Source organism: Pipistrellus hanaki, assembly GCF_964339955.1.
Source record: "Pipistrellus hanaki genome assembly, chromosome: 16".
Lineage (NCBI taxonomy): Eukaryota > Metazoa > Chordata > Mammalia > Chiroptera > Vespertilionidae > Pipistrellus > Pipistrellus hanaki.
In genome coordinates, this window is record NC_140518.1 from 29,842,421 (window position 1) to 29,860,265 (window position 17,845).

The 17,845-nt window shown below is 51.7% G+C and overlaps 2 protein-coding genes across 2 annotated transcripts in view; both read right to left on the reverse strand.

Moving 5' to 3' along the window:
- Positions 1 to 14,042: 14,042 nt before the first annotated feature.
- LOC311610974 (TBC1 domain family member 2B-like) lies at positions 14,043 to 16,720 on the reverse strand. The gene is given in 2 exon segments (XM_084862624.1): positions 14,043 to 16,093; positions 16,095 to 16,720. Coding segments are annotated over 2 exon segments (2,511 nt in total). The 5' UTR covers positions 16,628 to 16,720; the 3' UTR covers positions 14,043 to 14,115.
- A 412-nt stretch (positions 16,721 to 17,132) lies between these two features.
- The window catches only part of LYRM9 (LYR motif containing 9), an 11,628-nt gene continuing 10,915 nt past the window's right edge, over positions 17,133 to 17,845 (reverse strand). Inside the window, exon 4 of the mRNA XM_084863096.1 lies at positions 17,133 to 17,845. This exon is cut by the window's right edge and continues 1,895 nt beyond it. The gene's annotated coding sequence lies outside the window, so the exon portion shown is untranslated.

Here is a 17,845-nt window from a genome sequence, read left to right on the forward strand (position 1 = left end):
CGGCTGCCAGGCTGGGAGCGGCCAGGCCCGGAGCAGCAGCTGCCAGGCTGGGAGCGGCCAGGCCCGGAGCAGCCGGGTCTGGTGCGGCCAGGCCAGGAGCAGTGGCTGCCAGGCTGGGAGCGGCCAGGCCCGGAGCAGCGGCTGCCAGGCTGGGAGCGGCCAGGCCCGGAGCAGCCGGGTCTGGTGCGGCCAGGCCCGGAGCAGTGGCTGCCAGGCTGGGAGTGGCCAGGCCTGGAGAAGCGGCTGCCAGGCTGAGAGCGGCCAGGCCCGGAGCAGCCGGGTCTGGTGCGGCCAGGCCAGGAGCAGCGGCTGCCAGGCTGGGAGCGGCCAGGCCCGGAGCAGCAGCTGCCAGGCTGGGAGCGGCCAGGCCCGGAGCAGCCGGGTCTGGTGCGGCCAGGCCAGGAGCAGTGGCTGCCAGGCTGGGAGCGGCCAGGCCCGGAGCAGCGGCTGCCAGGCTGGGAGCGGCCAGGCCCGGAGCAGCCGGGTCTGGTGCGGCCAGGCCCGGAGCAGTGGCTGCCAGGCTGGGAGTGGCCAGGCCTGGAGAAGCGGCTGCCAGGCTGGGAGCGGCCAGGCCCGGAGCAGCGGCTGACAGGCTGGGAGCGGCCAGGCCTGGAGCGGCCGGGACCGGAGCAACCGGTCCCAGAGCAGCCGGGTCGGGTGCGGCCAGGCCTGTAGCAGCAACAGCCAAGTCCAGAGCAACTAGGTCGGGAGCGGCAGTGACCAGACCCGGAGCAGCTGGTTGTGGAACGAACCAGAGCAACAGAGGCCAGGCCCGGAGCAGCCAGGCCCGAAACAGCTTGCTCCTCACCTGTACCTGCCCACGGCTGCCTCTCAGACATGGCTGGAAACTTTTGCGGGAACTTGAGGGTCTGCTGAATCAAGTGATGAAGGCTTAGATCTGGATGTGTTGAGTTAGTATAGCGCTGGGGTGTTGATCTGTGAGTGCCTTGGGTGGGGCCTGGATGAGGCTGGTTGACCTATTTGGAAATGTCTTTTGTGTGAAGTGTATCATTGGGCATGTGGAGGTATTATTGATATGAGAAAATGCTAAGTAACAGATTTACTATCTGAAAAGGGATTTACTATCGGGGAAAGGGAGGGAGGAAGAGACTGAACATAAACTGTGCACCTATGGATGAGGACAATGGGGGATGGGGAGGGGGCAGAGGGTGGGGTGGGAACCTGGTGGAGGGAGGAAGAAATGAGGAACCTTTGTAATAATCTGAACAATAAAGATTGATTTAAAAAAATAAATAAATAAAAAAATAAAATTAAAAAAAAAATAAATAAATAAATAAAAAATTAAAAAAAAAAAAAAAAAAAAAAGACCATAAGATTGAATATAAGTGTTTGAATGTTACATAAATTCTAGCCTTTTGCCCTAGCCAGTTTGGCTCAGTGGATATAGCATCGGCCTGTGGACTGAAGAGTCCCAGGTTCGATTCCAGCCAAGGGCACATGCCCGGGTTGTGGGCTCAATCCCCAATAGGGGGCATGCAGGAGGCAGCCAATCAATGATTCTCTCTCATCATTGATGTTTCTATCTCTCTCTCCCTCTCCCTTCCTCTCTAAAATCAATAAAGAAATATATAGTTTTAAAAATTCTAGTCTTTCAAATATCGACCTACATTCCTCCATCATGGCTATTATGGACCTGCCTCAGGGTCTTTGTACTTAACATTCCCTCAGTCTGAAATGCTCTTCTTCCAAATAGCCACACAGCTGACTCTTTTGTTCCATTCAGGTCTCTGCTCAAAGGTCACCTTAGTTAAGAGCCCTTCCTTGAAGACTCTGTTTGAAACGGCTCTCCCATCTCTCTCTTGTGCTGCTGCTTTCCTCTGCTTTATTTCTTTTCATAACAGGCATCACAGTCCGACATAGTTTATATTAGTCAGACATTAGTTTATATCTCTATTGACTGTGTGCTCCTTCCCCCAACCACTAACATGGTCTGTTAAGCACCATGAGAGCAGGAATTTGTCCTATTCATAATGTTTCCCTGAAGCCTAGAACAATTCCCGCACATTGTTGATGCCAAAAAAAGATTCATTGATCTTACTGAATAAAATCAAACAAGAAATCTTTACTGAGTGCCTACGAGGTACCAGGCACCATGCTAGGCCCTGGAGAGACAATGGAGAGAGAAACAGACATGGTCCCTGCCTCTACGGAGCTCAGAGACCCACAGAAAAGAACAACAGTAACTAATGACAGAAATGGGGGGGTAATAGCTTCTGGGCCTTGAGGAAGTACATGGTGCTGGGGAGCTTATGACCTAGTCACGGGGAATCAGTCATGGAGGTGGCTGCAGGGTTCCCTCGAGGAAGGGTAATTGAGCAGAGAGCTAGGGATTGAAAGGGGAGAAAGGGCCTTCTAGGCATCTGGCACTTCATGTACAAAGACCCTGTGAGAGGAGGGAGCTTGGGCTGTTCGGGGAACTAAGAAGAGATGGGTGCACCTGGGGGTAGTGAGTCAGGCAGGCAGTGAGGCTGGGAGGCTAGCAAGGAGCTCATAGGCTGGTCAGGCGAGGCCAGTAGGAGGCTGCTCTCTGCTTTAAGGGTGAAGGGAAGTCACTGAAGGCTGACTCCACCTTTGTAGCCACCCAATGTACAGGGAGCATCATGAACACGGAGTAAAAGGTGCTCACATGTTGAAAACACTCTTACGTGTTGCTAGTGGAAGTGTAAATTGATTCAACTTCTCTATGCCTCCCACCCCGCAATTCCCTTCTAGGATCTTATTCTACAGGTAGACTAATGACATGTGTACTGCAGGGCTGTTTATTATAGCAGAAGGATGGGAACAAGCCAGCTGTCTCTCAGTGGGAGATTACTGAAAAAAGTCGTGATGCCTCCATGCACTGGACTAAAATGAACCATAAAAAAATAAGAAAAATGAATGAAGCCTTTTATGCATTTTTTTTTTAAAAAAATCCACGATATTTTATTAAGTTAAAAAAAATATCAAGGTTCATAGCAGACTTTATAAATGACTATTGTTTGTGTGGGTTAGGAAAACAATAAACCAGACATAGGATGATAATCTGCACAGCTTTTCTATGCGTTGCACATCTCCAGAAGGAGACCCGGGAAACAGGTCATGTGGCTTTACCTCTGGAGGGGGAGTGGGCTGGAGAGAGATTTTGACAGAGTACTTTCTGAATTTTGAACCATGCAAACATCTCATCTGTCCCATAACGAAATAAATTTACATAACAAGTATTCATTGGTTCAGTGAACTAATAAATTAGAAAATCAATTTGTTAAACAAATGGCTTCCAGCCAGTTCTCCCCTCCGTTAGTGGAAAGGGATTGAGGGAGTCCTGGCCCTGCCCTCCTCCCTAATTCCTGGCACAGTCCCCACGGGGATCCACCAGCAGAGGAGCCTTTGGAAAGACGGGTGGGATGAAAATATTTATGCAATTGGCTTCGTTTCTAGGAAAGGGCCTCCCTCTTTCACCCCAAAACCAGGCTTGTCTCCTGGCCACACAGTCTGGGCACTTTCCCAAGCTTTTTAAATTATGCTTCTTGCTGAAAGGCTGTACTGTTGGTCTCTGAAGTGGCAACTGGCCCCTAAGATGCAATCACTTCTCCATATTCCTCCACATTCTTATTACAAAGCCTGGTGTCCAATGCTCCCCTGTATAAAAATAAGCATCCCAAGGGACTTGCACTATCTGGAAGCACCAGGTGGGTAAGGCCAGAATGTCTTGACTGGCCCAACTGCAACAACCGAAGCGTTTGGGCAGTGAGCTCTGATTAAATTCCAGGGGGAAGGACAGTTGATAAGGCAGGTACAGGTCTCGGGCCGCTCGATGTCATCACCCCGACTTGATTAGGAGGATGAAAGGGAGACCAACGGGCTCAGCTCCAGAAGGAGTTCCCTGTTTCTCTGGGTGGGGCAGGCAGTGTGCTCCAGGTGCTAATGAAGCCGAGCAGCTGAGCGCTGTCCTGGAGGCCCCTCTGGCAGGCCTGGGGCTTGGACCAGGCAAGCGGGGCTGGGAGGGGACAGATAAATTAAAGGAGCAACAGAAAAGAATGAGAACAAGGTGAGGAGTAGGGATCTTCACCTTGCGGTCTCTGTTTGTACCCTGTTCCCCCGAAAATAAGACCGTGTCTTATATTAATTTTTGCTCCCAAAGATGCGCTAAGTCTTATTTTCAGGGGATGATTTTTTTATATTTCCATGAAGAAGAATACGGTACACATTTATTGTTAAATGAAAATAAAGGAAGTTTATTACCTGTATACAGTATGGTAGTATGGTAGTTGTCAACACAAACCAGACAAACTGAATCCTACAGTATTCTGAAAAAAGAATTCACTCATTTATTCAATGACAATCATGACATCATCTTCTGGAACATCATCATAACAATCCAATTCCTGAATTTCCTGGTGAATTTCTTGTGACTCCATTTCTTTCAGAATCAGTGGACCAAATCTCTCATGTTTAGCAATAGCATTCTGAGACAGAGCCTAGGGAGGGCCTTATTTTTGGGGGGATGCCTTATAATTCACTCAGAAGGAAACCTGTAAGTAGGTCTTATTTTCGGAGGATGTCTTATTTTCAGGGAAACACGGTACTATAACACAATCATTTCTAAACAAACCCTAAGGAGAAAGGATTCCTTACTACCTTCCCCACCCCTCTGATTGGTCAGCTCATTGGGGGCTGAACTTTGCCCTGTGCACAAAGTTCTTGCTGGCACCATCGCTGATGTCATTTGAGGACTGTTGAGAATGTCTTTGCCAATCCAAATAAATCTGAAATGACCAACAAGAAAAGTAAAGGGAACAACAGCTCATTGGTTTCTGTCTACCTGGATCCAATGTTCAATTCACTTCCAGTCAACAAGGGCCTATCCAATCCCTTTGTTTGCCTTCAACTGGATAATGAACAGCTCATTCCGTGACTTCTAATTTCAACAATGAGCACTAGGGGGCTTGCCCCACAAGATCCATCAGTTTCTGACCATTCCCACTAGGTTTCATCACTGAGACCCTTTCTTCCCCTGTAGACTAGTATGAGAAGCTCTCCTGGTGTCTCTCTTAATGGAATTGAAAAGTGAATGAGATAATGATATATGATATTGGGTCGGCAGCTAAGTAATTGCGGATTTTTTAAAGAAAATCAAAGACAATTTTTTCATGGAACTAAATAACTTTATTCTGTAATGTATTGCCCATTTTGATCAATGACCTTTTGCCATCTTTCAGGCAGCATCATAATCCCACATTCAAAAAGCTTCTGGTTTTTATTAGCAAAAAACTGAATCAGGTACGATTTGACATCATCATCATTATTGAAATTTTTACCATTCAAGGAGTTTTGTAAAGATCGAAACAAAAAGTAATCAGATGGTGCAAGGTCAGGACTATATGGTGGATGTGGCAAAACATCCCAACCAAGCTCCATTAATTTTTGCCGAGTGACCAAAGATGTGTGTGGCCTTGCATTGTCATGATGGAATACAACACCTTTTCGATTTGTCAATTCGGGCCGCTTTTCTTCAACTGCATTGTTTAATTTCGTTAGTTGTTCAATGTAGACATCAGAATTGATCGTTCGGTTGGGTGGTAAGAGTTCAAAGTAGACAATTCCTTTGTAATCCCACCAAACTGATAACAAAACCTTCTTTTGATGAATATCAGCTTTTGATGTTGTTTGAGTTGGTTCACCTGGCCTGCTCCACGATCTTTTCCGCTTGATATTGTTGTAAACAACCCATTTTTCATCGCCAGTTATCAGTCGTTTTAAAAATGGATCATTTTCATTACGTTTCTTTAGCAAATTGCAGCTGCTAATGCGTTGCGTTAACTGTGATTCTTTCAGTTCGTGAGGAACCCATGTATCGAGTTTTTGAACATAGCCAAGTTGTTTTAAGTGATTTTCAATGCATGTATGTGATACATGAAGCTTCTCTGCAATCTCACGTGTTGTACTGTGACAGTCCGAATTGATTATTGCTTTGATTAGGGCGTCATCAACTTCAACTGGACGACCAGAGCGTCTTTCATCTTTGAGTGAAAAATCACCAGAACGAAATTTGGCAAACCAATTTTGACACTGCCGTTCTTTTAAGGCTTCGTCACCATAAACAGCACATAACTTTTTATGAGCTTGCGATGCGTTTTTCCCTTTGCGGAAATAAAAAGGAAAATATGACGAAAATGTTCCTTTTGATTTTCCATTTTTCAACGAATGCCAAACAAAAACTACAAAACAGATCAAAAAACTTTTTTTACTGATTAACAGCTGAATAGCCAACTATCAAATACAAAATGTGTTTTACATTTGTACTACGTCTGCAAACCTAAAAATTCAACTGAAGCCATATATGTGTGAAACCCGCAATTACTTAGTTGCCGACCCAATAGATAGCGTTTTGAAAAAGTTGAAATTTTTACATCCAAATGTCAGGATTTCATTGTTGTTACTAACAGGAGTTGTTTCTTCTGTTCCCCATTAATTTTCCCCCTGTTTTTAGAAAAAAAGAAAATAATAATTGAGTCTCCTTTCTCAAGAGCCTGGGAATGCTGTTTTAATAGTTGTTTATTGGTAACCCCCACAGAAGGTCTTCTCTCACATCCTTGGGGGCTGGAGGTTCTTTAGGGCCGTGGTCAGCAAACCGAGGCTCTTGAGCCACATGGGGCTCTTTGGCCCCTTGAGTGTGGCTCTTCCACAAAATACCACGGTCTGGGCGAGTCTATTTTGAAGAAGTGGCGTTAGAAGAAGTTTAAGTTTAAAAAAATTTGGCTCTCAACAGAAATTTCAGTCGTTGCACTGTTGATATTTGGCTCTGTTGACTAATGAGTTTGCCCACCACTGCTCTAGGGGATGGACAGCCTGCTCTGCTCTATAAAACACCTTCTGGGGTCTGACTCAGTGGAAATGACAAAGTCATTGGTCATCCTGATAAGGACACAGGACATCCTACAGTTGCAACTCTGCTTTGGGCTTCCCTGGCTCAGCCCCCTACCCCCACCTTTTCCTGACTCCATCCACAGCGGTCTGTGGGGGGTTCAGTGCCCCCTCATCTCCATCAAGCTGCTCCAAAGCCACCTTCTATAAGCATGTGGCCCATGAACAGCAATATGACTCCCGCGCAATGCAGCTCCACACCATCTCTCAGCTGCTCCCCTGACAACCGGACTGCTGCTCCAAGCCCCCACGATACGAGGACAGTTGAGAATGCACAGCCACCACCTCACTTCAATTCAGCAAAACCTGACTCAGTGTTGGGATCACACAGGCCCAGCATCAGTCCTGGGTCTACCATGAACTGTCTGTGAAGGTCTGGGCCAGTCCTTCACGTCTCTGATCCCCAGTAAATGGAAACAACAAAGCCCCCTCCCATGGTTGCCGCCGGATTCCGAGCTATGTCCCCAGCACCTAGCTCCATGTCGAGCGCCCACTGAACACGTGCAGAAAGGGTGGCTATTGAATAAGCGCAAGAAGCGTCCTGGCGGTGGTAGGAGTCTTAGGAAGAGATCAGCGTTACCTGTGGATGGAGGCCAAGAGAGGCTTTCAAAGGAGCCTTGAAAGAGACTTGAAAGAGGGGTGAGGAGTTTGGCAGATGGACTGAGGAGAGGGCACACGGGCAGGGGAACAGCACGAACAAAGGCTGGGACTGGAGCCCAAGGCCTTGGGCCAACTTGGGCAGGAGCGTGATGCAGCTGGAGAGACGGGGAGTGGGGGGGAGCCCTGGCATAGGAGGCAGGAGCCAGGAAGGAGGTGAATCAGAAGGGCCAACCCGGGTCATTGTTAAGTTGTAGGGGGCATGGTTTGGCCCACAGTTTGCCAGATTCTTGTCAGCAAGGGTCATGTCAGAATAAATGATTCATAATAGCAACCGGATAATGAAAAACTCAGTATCGTATATTCACTAAAGCAGGTTAAAGTCTTAGAAGTAAATGCTATTCATCTTAAATCTAAACAATTCCATGTACAATAGAACTAACACAGCCACAGGCACCTTTGCAGTGAGAGCCCTGAGAACTGGTAGTGGTGAGGGAGGAAGAACTGGGGCTTTGGAGCTAGACTGGGTTGGAATACCACACCTGCCGCTGAGTGACTCTGGGCAGCTTATTTGACCTCTCTGAGCCCCATTCCTCTCATCAATGGGAATCATAAGCCAGGGCCTTGTGAAGACTCAAGCAAATGAACTAGCGCATGGAAAGAGCTTGACACTGAACACAATAGGTGCTGAATGAAGCTTCCCCACCGCCCACCCACCTCCCCTAGAACCTTCCTGGCTTCCTGGTGATGAGATGATGAACTTAGAAACAGCACAGGGATGCTCTTCCTCTGGATTGGCCACATACGACCCCATCTCGAGCCTCTTCATGCCTCAGTTTCCCTCACTAGACATTGCAGAAAGCAGCTCTTGCGGTGTCCTTCGCACAAGGGATGGGCAGTCCACAGCCACAGAGAAGGAAAATGTGAATGGAATGGGACCGCCTGGATGGGAAGGCCCTCTGGACAGTTCTCCCCTCCCCCAGGCCAGGCAGCCCAGTCAATGCTGGCAGATAAGAGGGCTCCGCCAAGCATTTCCAAAGAGGGACACCCCAGACGCCAACCTTAGGGTCTCCATCCCAAGTCCACTTGCTATGTTTTCAAGGATGGTGTTTTATTAAAAAATAAATCTTGTTAAGGGTATTCCTGAGAGGACAGGGCACCCGGGCTCTGTATCAGCCAAAGAACAGAAACTGTTCCAGGCATTTCAAGAAGGGACTTGCCCAGGAACGTAAGTGTTGGAAATCCTTCCGAAGGCTGGAGAAGAATAGGTCAGGGAAGCTGCCATTAGCCTTCAGGGGCAGAAAGCCGCTCCTGCTGTCCAGGCCAGGGGCTGCAGGAAAGCATGCCCCATGGTCATGGCTACCTGCATCCCAGGCCAGGAAATCATCGCCTGTCTCCCGAAGCCCACACCACCGCCTGTTGCTGCCACTGCCTCCCACGTGCCTCTCAAATCTCATACAAGGGCCTGCTGAGAGGCCAGCCCAGGAGGGGCTTCTTAGGAAGAGGGGAAGGTAGACGGAACGTGGAGAGTACATCTAGGACCAAGTCCTTGATGGTCAAGAGAGTGGGAGATCAGCCGAAACTGGTTTGGCTCAGTGGATAGAGCGTCGGTCTACGGAGTGAAAGGTCCCAGGTTCAATTTCGGTCAAGAGCATGTACATTGGTTGCGGGCACATCCCCTGTGCAGGAGGCAGCTGATCAATGATTCTCTCTCATCGCTGTTCCTAGCTCTCTATCCCTCTCTCTTCCTCTCTGTAAAAAATCAATAATATATATATATATATTATATATATATATATATATATATATATATAGAGAGAGAGAGAGAGAGAGAGAGAGAGAGAGAGAGAGAGAGAGATCAAATATAAATCTCCATCCTGGAGAGAAGAAACTCAAAGGCTCAGGGATGAAATAACATGGACTGGGAGGGAGGGAATGGCATTAAAGGCACTGGCTTTGAATTCAATCCCAGCCCTACCACTCACCAGCTGTGTGACTTGGGCAAACGGCGTTACCTCTTTGGGCCTTACTTCCTTCGTCTGCAAAGTGGAGCTAATTATAGCACCTGCCTCTCGGAGAAAAAGTAAAGCACACACAGCTGTACTGCCTGGCAGGTGATAAGCACTAAAAACACAGTAACTCAAAAGTCATTCCAGAACACTCTCCCACCTTCTTCCTTCTTCTCTACACTTCCTGCCCTCATCCCTCCCCATTCTCCCCTGGATCTTCTTTTGTTTTTCCTGGCCAAACCTAAAAAGATGGCATTTTCAAAAATCCCTGTCTACTAGTGTAGCCACGTTTCATCCTTCTTTGTTTTGTTCCTGAAGACAGAGAGTACGTCAGGAGATTACCCTCCCTTGACCACAGAGGAAACGAAGATCCAAAATCCTATTAATGATGGTGGGGCCATTTAATGAAATTCACTACCTGGACAGTGTACAGTTCCAGGGGTTTTAACACATGCAGATGTAACCACTCCCACAACAGGATACAGAACAGCATCTTCTCCCCAAAAAGCTCCCCCAGGCTACCCTTTATAGTGACACCCTCCCCCACTCCTAACCTCTGGGAACCACAGAGCTGTGTCTTTTTGAGACTGCCATGTAAATTGAATCATAACATAGGCAACTTTCATTATGTAGTTACATATATGTACCATATGCGTCTTTCCTTCTACGTCATGCCTTTGAGGTTTGCCCAAGCTGTCCATGTATTGGTAGTTCTTTTGATTGCTAAATAGTATTCCATGTTTGGGACTTTGGAAGAGAATTATCAAGCATCCTTGGTGTTCTTTGTGAAGGTTGTCTCAAAATTACTGGTTCAAAGCAACAATGGTTTGAACCAATTATCCTCCCTCCCAGTCCTTATCTGTGGGGGACTTGTCCCAAGACCCCAGTGGATGCTGGAAACTGCAGCTAGCACAGAACCCTAGATATACTGGGGTTTTTCCTATACATACACACCTGTAATAAAGTTTGGTATATAAATCTGCACACTGAGAGACTGACAATGATAATAAAAATAGAACAATTATAACGATATACTGTAATAAGTTATGTGAATGTGGTCTCTCTCTCAAAATATCTTATTGGCCCTAACCGGTTTGGCTCAGTGGATAGAGCGTCGGCCTGCAGACTGAAAGGTCCCAGGTTCAATTCCAGTCAAGGGCATGTACCTTGGTTGCAGGCACATCCCCAGTAGGAGTGTGCAGGGGGCAGCTGATTGATGTTTCTCTCTCATCAATGTTTCTAACTCTCTATCCTCCTCTTTTCCTCTCTATAAAAAAATAAATTATATATATATATATTAATATTTTATTGTGCTACACTTGCCCTTCTTGTGATGATAGATGACACAATGCCTTGAGCTTCTGCTCTTTTGCTTGAACTACGATCACCTGTCCTACTGTTCAGGAGCTTACTCCCTCACATAGAAGCCTCAGGTTTCTTCCTGTCGTTGAACAAAGGCTGTTGGTTTTGTTTGCCCTGGATGCTCAGTAAGGCCCGCCCTCTAGAGGAGCAGGATGAACAGAGGGACAGGCTCATTTGGGGAAGTGGGAAAGAAGTTTGGGTGCAGCTCTTGTTAACCTTTGCTTTTGGGGGGAATCCTGGAGGAAGTGTGTGGGAGGCACCTGTGCAGCCCATCATGCAGTGACAGTGCGAGTTCTCACCTCCAAATCAGCTCCTGTGTGTAGTGAAAAGAAGAGGATCCCCCACACACAACCTGTATTTTGCCAAGAAATAATCACCACCTCCCAACCTCCTCCATTATTGGAAAGCAATAAAAACTCCAACAAGAGAGAGACATCAGTTTGCCTGCTATTATTACTCTTTCTTCCTCTTTTTTGTTAATTCTCACCCACAGATATTTTTCCATTGATTTTTAGAGAGAGTGGGAGAGGGAGAGACAAACATCAATGGGAGAGAGACACATAGATTGGTTGCCTCTCCCATGTGCCCCAACTAGGGCCTGCAATCAAGATATGTGCCCTTGACCTGAACCAACCCATGACCAACGCTCTATCTACGCAGCCAAACCGTTTTGGAATTATTACTCATTCAGCAGAAGCTTAGAGCTGGCATCCTGAGAAGCAGACACAGCTGGCCCAGAGGATTCAGTGCATGGTCCCTATCCTCAGGGGGTTCACTCTCTGGCGAGGAGGCAATTACATATAGAGCTGATTCCAGCACTCTCTCTTTGGTCTGTGGTATCTCAACCGCACTGAACAGATGGGCAATCCTGAGCAAATGGTGCTGCTTCCTGTCTTTGCTAAAACTGCCTGCTGCCCAGAATGCCCCTGCACCCCCAACCCCACCCCAAGCCAGCAAAGCCCCCCACCTATGCCTCTGTCTCTGACAGTGGGTTCCCCATCTGTAGCAGATTCCACTAGAAGCCTGGAGAAGCCTCTAGTTCAGGTTCTGCGATTTTATTTTCACCTGGGTGAATTGGGGCCAATTTGACCAGTAAAATATGTTGCCCCTTATCATGCCCTAGTTGAAATGGGAAGGTTCTAATTTTAAAAAATCTTTGGTTGGTTAGATACCCCTACCATTTGTACAGAAACTTTACTCCAAGGAAGAGGGAAACTTAGATGGGCAGGGTTAAGAACAGATAAGGTAGCCCCAGTATCTACAAGGGCCTTAATAACTTCCCCTTTTATGATAATCTCAATTTCTCCTAAAGTATTAGTAAAGAGGAGAAAATACCCTCATAGTCCTGTGGCAACCCTATGTTTGCTTCTGTTTTCTCTTTGTAAATCACACTTCAGTTTGGGGGTACCCAAAGACAACTGCATTTTGGCCATTTTTACGATGATATTTTCTAATGAAATCTTCCCATTTCTGTAAAGCACTTGCATGTAAAGACTTCCTATCAGGACTAATAAATGAGGCCTGGGGTTTGGGAGTTTCTGGACTTGGAAGCAAATTCCCCATGTTACATTTTTTTAAATGTTTATTTTTGGGTCTCTGTAGAGCAAATTTTCTAGGGATGTTATGGGGAGGGTCGAAGGGTGCTGCTTATGGGTTGAACTCTATGAGGCTCTCACCCCTTGAGTCACAATTCAACCCTCTTATGTGCCTCAGTTTCTCTCCCAGCTGTCTTAAACACCAGAAAGGGCTTGGGGCCCTGGCAGATCAAGCCTTATTGGGGCCTCCTGGATGTGCCAGTTAGTTAATTACAATTGAGTTAGGACTTCCCTAATGGGCTCCTGCACGTCATGAGGAATGACCTCTGACAGACACCTCCACAAAGATTCTTAGTCACCTAAGAACACCTGAGAACCGGGCTGGAGGGAGGATGTGCCCCTTTAACTTTGGAGCTGAATGAGTTCAGCTCTCATTTATTTTTTAACGTCATACAAATGTTTATTTTCCTTTTCATACAAAACCCGTCAGAGCTGACGGGAAGGTGCGGCCCCGCACACTGGGGGGTCTGCACCCCGTGACCGTGTACAAACAGGTGCGTCAGGGACCGCGGTGAACCGGCTATAAAAATTGAAGCTGTAGTGACCGACAAGGGTGCGGAAGGGGTGTGTGTGGCTCAGGGGGGTGGGGGACCCCAATCTTGGGCCGGGGCCTGTGGGGTCCCCGGCGGGTCCGGCAGCGTCTGCGCCCCTGGCCGCCCCCTCCGCACACCCAGACCTCACTGGGCGCTCCGCCCGGGGTCCCACCGCCGGCCCGGCCCGGGCGCCTCCTGCGCGGGCGGACGGGCGGACAGGCGGACAGACGGAAGGACGGTGCCAGTCCCGCAGGCGCGGGCCCGGGAAGGGGCTGGGACAGGAAGTCGGAGACGAGGGACGGATCCCAGGAGCCAGGCCCCATTCCCAGGTGGGCCCAGCCCAGAAAAGGGGTTCGGGGAGGGGACGGCCCCAAAAGGAGGCGGAGGCGGCGAACGGAGACCGGCCGCCCCAGCGCAGGGCCCCCCCCGCATGTGGCGGAGGCTGGGGGGGGGGGGGGGGCGCGGGGTCCCCAAACACCTCCAACCGGAGGGAACGCGTCTCCCAGCCGCCCGGGTCTGTGCGGCCGCCGGGGGTGGGCCCGGCTCACCCGCCCGCAACAGCGCCCCGCGCCCCGGACCGAGCCCCTGAGTCCGCCGAACCCACGGAGCGCGCTCAGGACCGGGGTGCCCCGGGAAGGGGCCGGTGCCGGCAGAGGGGCCCCAGGCCCGGGGAGCCCCCCAGACCCCGGGGTTCCTGCAGCCGCTCCTCACCCGGACCTCACTGTGAGCCCCGTGCCCGCAAGGGGCGCCCACACGGGGTTCGGGGGTGCAGACCCCACACTTGGACCTCGCTGCAAACAGGCCCCCGGAGCCGCCCGCCATGCACCGGTCGGTTGGTCGCTCGGTCGGCTGGTCGGGGCGGCGGGAAGAGGCTGCAAACAGGCCCCGGGAGCCGCGGGCCGGGCACCGGTCGCTCAGTCGGCCGGTCGCTCGGTCGGCTGGTCGGGGCGGGAGGAGGTGTGCCAGGGGGCCCGGGTTCAAGTGTCCTCCTCGTCGCTGACCAGCGCGCCCTTGTTGGGCCGGGCACCGGTCGCTCGGTCGGCCGGTCGGGGCGGGAGGAGGTGTGCCAGGGCCGGGCCGGGCCGGGGTCCGGGCTCAGGTGTCCTCCTCGTCACTGACCAGCGCACCCTTGTCGGGCCGGGCGGCGGCGTCCCGCTCACGCAGGAAGTCCAGGCGGATGGCCTCCAGCTCCGACAGCTCCTGCCGCACCTTCTCCAGGTGGAAGGCGCGCCGGTTGCGGATCTGGCGCAGCGGGAAGGGGTTCAGGTCCCCGAAAGCGATGGCGAACAGCTTCCGGGCGTCCAGGATGGAGCGGGTGAAGGAGCGCAGGTACTTGAAGATGGACATGGAGTCCTGCAGCCTGAGGATCTCCTCCTCCCGGAATTTGAACAGCGCGAGCGCGAAGCAGAAGATTACCTTGGGGCCCTCGTACAGGAAGGCGTCCCAGATGCGGAAGAGCACGTCGCTGACCACACTGTCCACGAAGCCCACCAAGAACCAGTTGAAGGTGATGAGCGTGCAGTCCACGCGGTGCTGCTCCAGGTGCGCGTGCAGCCGCGGCAGCTTCTCGCTCATCAGGTCCCGGAACACGCGCTGGTCCACCTGGGAGCCCAGCAGGGTCTTGGTGTAGTAGTCCCGCGGCATGAACACCTCCACGATGGCCACCAGGCACCAGAAGGCGTCCTCCTGCTCCAGGTACAGCAGGGCCGCCGCCGCCAGCCTGTTGAGGCCCTGGCAGTAGCCGATGTCGGGGTTGCACCAGGAGAAGGCCAGCAGCACGTTGCGCAGCGGCGGGATGCCGTCGGAGGCGGGCCCGGCGTAGTGGCGGTTGGTGGGCAGCGTGCGCAGCAGGTCCAGCTCGATCTGCTGCGAGGCCGGGTTCTGCTTCTCCAGCGCCGCGCGCAGCAGCGCCGCGAAGTAGCCGGGCGCCGCGCCCTCGCGCAGCTTGCGCGTGTGCAGGTCCACGCACCAGCGCCACACCTTGGAGCGGTGCCCGTGCGGCACGCCCGCGCGCACCAGCGCCTTCAGCCCCGGGGAGCGCGCCATCTCCCGCGTCACGGTGCCCGCCAGGTAGTTCTCCCACTTGACGCCCGTGGATGCCTCCTGGGTCTCCGCCAGCGTCAGGCCCCACAGGTCCAGCGCCCGCACCCTGGCCACCAGCCGCTCCTCCTCGTCGTCCTCGGGCACAGTCCGGAACCCGTAGATGTCGTACTCGCTGCCGAGCCGCGGCTTCAGCAGCGCCTGCTCCGGCTGCTCGGGGCCCTCCACCTGCAGCGCGTCGGCCAGCAGCTGCGCGATGACCTCGCGGGCGGGGCCCTGCTCCTCCGCGCACACAGGCGTCTGCAGCTCTTGCAGGAGGATCAGGTACTTGCTCTCCACCTGGCACAGCTTGGCCTCCAGGCTGGCGTACTTGGCCATCAGGTCCCTCTCCCTCCTCTCCGCTTTTCTCCTCAGCGCCGACAGCTCCAAGATTTCCTTGTTGAGAAACTTGTTTTGGGCCTTGTACCCCTGCAGGTTATCCTTCAACCTGTCCAGCTCCTGCTGGTCCCGGCCGGCGGAGGGGGAGCTGGGCGGCGGGCCGGGGGAGGCGGGGCGGCCCTCGCCCTCGCTGAGCTGCCGCGACAGCTTGATGATGACCTCGCCCTTGACCCCGATGGTCTCCATGAGCATGCCCAGCTGCTCGCTCAGCTCGCCCACCTTGGCCTTGTGCGTGCGCACCTCCTGCTGCAGGCTCTCCTTCTCCAGGCCCAGCCGGTCCAGCTGCCGGGTCAGGCCCAGGATCTGCTCGTCCTTCTGGTGCAGCAGCGCCAGCGTGTCCGGGGCGGCCCCGTCGCACAGCCTGCTGCCGGCGAAGTACTTGTCGTACTGTGAGGAGCGCACCGTCTGCTGCAGCAGCCGCACCAGCTCCTTCTGGCTGGACAGCTCCTTGCGCAGCTGCTCCAGCTCCTCCTGCTGGCTCTGCACCTGCTGCTGCAGGTCCGGGTCCGAGGCCCGGCTGGCGCCCCCAGGCGTCCCCTCGGGGGCCGGGTCCCCGCTGCCGTGGCGGCTCGTGTAGGACCCGATCATGCCCCTCAGGCCTGCCTTTGTAGGGGACACGGCCCAGGTCGAAGAGGAACCCGGAGCCCGCACTGCCTCTGCCTCCCTCCAGCGCCTGCCTCCGCCGCTCCTCCTGCGACGCCGACTCCTCCAGGTCCTTGGGGCTGGGGTCCAGCAGCTCCCACTCCTTGGGCGTGTAGAACACGCTCTTCCGGCTGTCCTGGCCCCTTCCCGGCCGGAAGGAGGACATGGAATTCCTGAGCTCGGCACACCACTGCTTCAGAGAGAAGTTGATGGAGTTGGGGGGCCCCGGGGCGGGCTGGCTGGCTGCCTGTTCCCCCACCAGCTCTCCGGGGGCCGCGTCCACGGCCAGGACGGTCCGGGCTTTCTCGGCAGAGGCGTTGGGGTGCGGGTACAGGAACTCTGGGGCGCCCCTGGCCACGAGGCCCTGGGAGCCGTCCCCGGGGGGGGGGGGGGGGGGGGGCGAGGTGCGGCCAGCCCCCTGGACCATGTCCAGGCCGTTGCAGTACTCCCAGCGCTTCTGCTGCAGCTCCTGCAGCCAGTAAGTCATCAGCTGGCGGTTGGGGGCCTTGAGCACCGTGACGGCGCCCGCGCTGTGCACCTAGAAGTGCGCCGGCGGCTGGGCGCCGGGCTCGGCCGCCTCTTTGGGGCCGTCGTTCAGCTCTCATTTATATTGCAAAGGGTTTTTTTTCTCAGACTCAGAAAGCAAATCCAATTAAAAAGCCAAAATCAAAACCAGCCACCCATTATTTTCCTCCACTCTCGCCTTAGCCTGAGTTCAGTAAACCCTTAACCTTAGTTCCACCTTAAGGATTTAAAAATACAGCACAAATAAAATCAGGCCCTCTACCAAAAGCAAGGGAAGATCACGGGTCCAGGAGACAATTCACCCAAGTTCACCCAATTGGGGGAGGAAAGGGAAATTGGCAGGCTCAATGGACCTTTGCTAGATCCTAGCACCGGGTACAAGTCTGCAGGATGGTCCTGGGTGAGATTCTTTGGAATCCTGCCAACAACGTCAAGTAATTTTAACATAAAAAAAAAAACTTTCAAACTTATAAAGAATTTTTGTGAGTTTATTTGAGCCTAACTGTCGACAATGACCAGGAAGCAGAATCTCAACATATTGGGATAATGCTCTGGAGAATGGTGGTTTCGACCTTGTTTTATTTATTATACTCAAAGGAAAAGACTTAAATGGGTTCATGAAATCACTGGTGATAGATTAGGGAGGTGGTTACACGGAATCCATTGGTGATAGATTAGGGAGGTGGTTACATGAAATCCATTGGTGATAGATTAGGGAGGTGGCAGAAAGCAAAGCGGGCAAACCTAGGGATTAGATAAAAAGTTAAATGATAGACACATGCTTCTTTTACACAGGTGGGTACAGGATAGTTAACATTCAACAATTAACAAGGTAACAATGACAACAAAGGGATTTGTGGTCTCCAGTCCTGGCGCTCTAACCCATTGGTTATGCCCTGAAGGGTCCAGAAAAAGGGAAGTTACAAATTACCCTGACATTCCACTGATACGTTAAATGCGAGAGAACAAACTGTCTTAGTTAAGGTAAAGACTGACCTTTGTCAGGAAAGATATCAGCCTAGGACATGACTCCCCACTGTAACTTCTTTTAGTTAAAGGTTTTTTTCTTTCTTTTTCTTTTATTTTTATTTTTTGTTGTTGTTAATCCCTACCTGAGGATATTTTTCCATTAGTTTTTTAGGAGAATGGAAGAGAGAAAGACAGAGAAACATCAATGTGA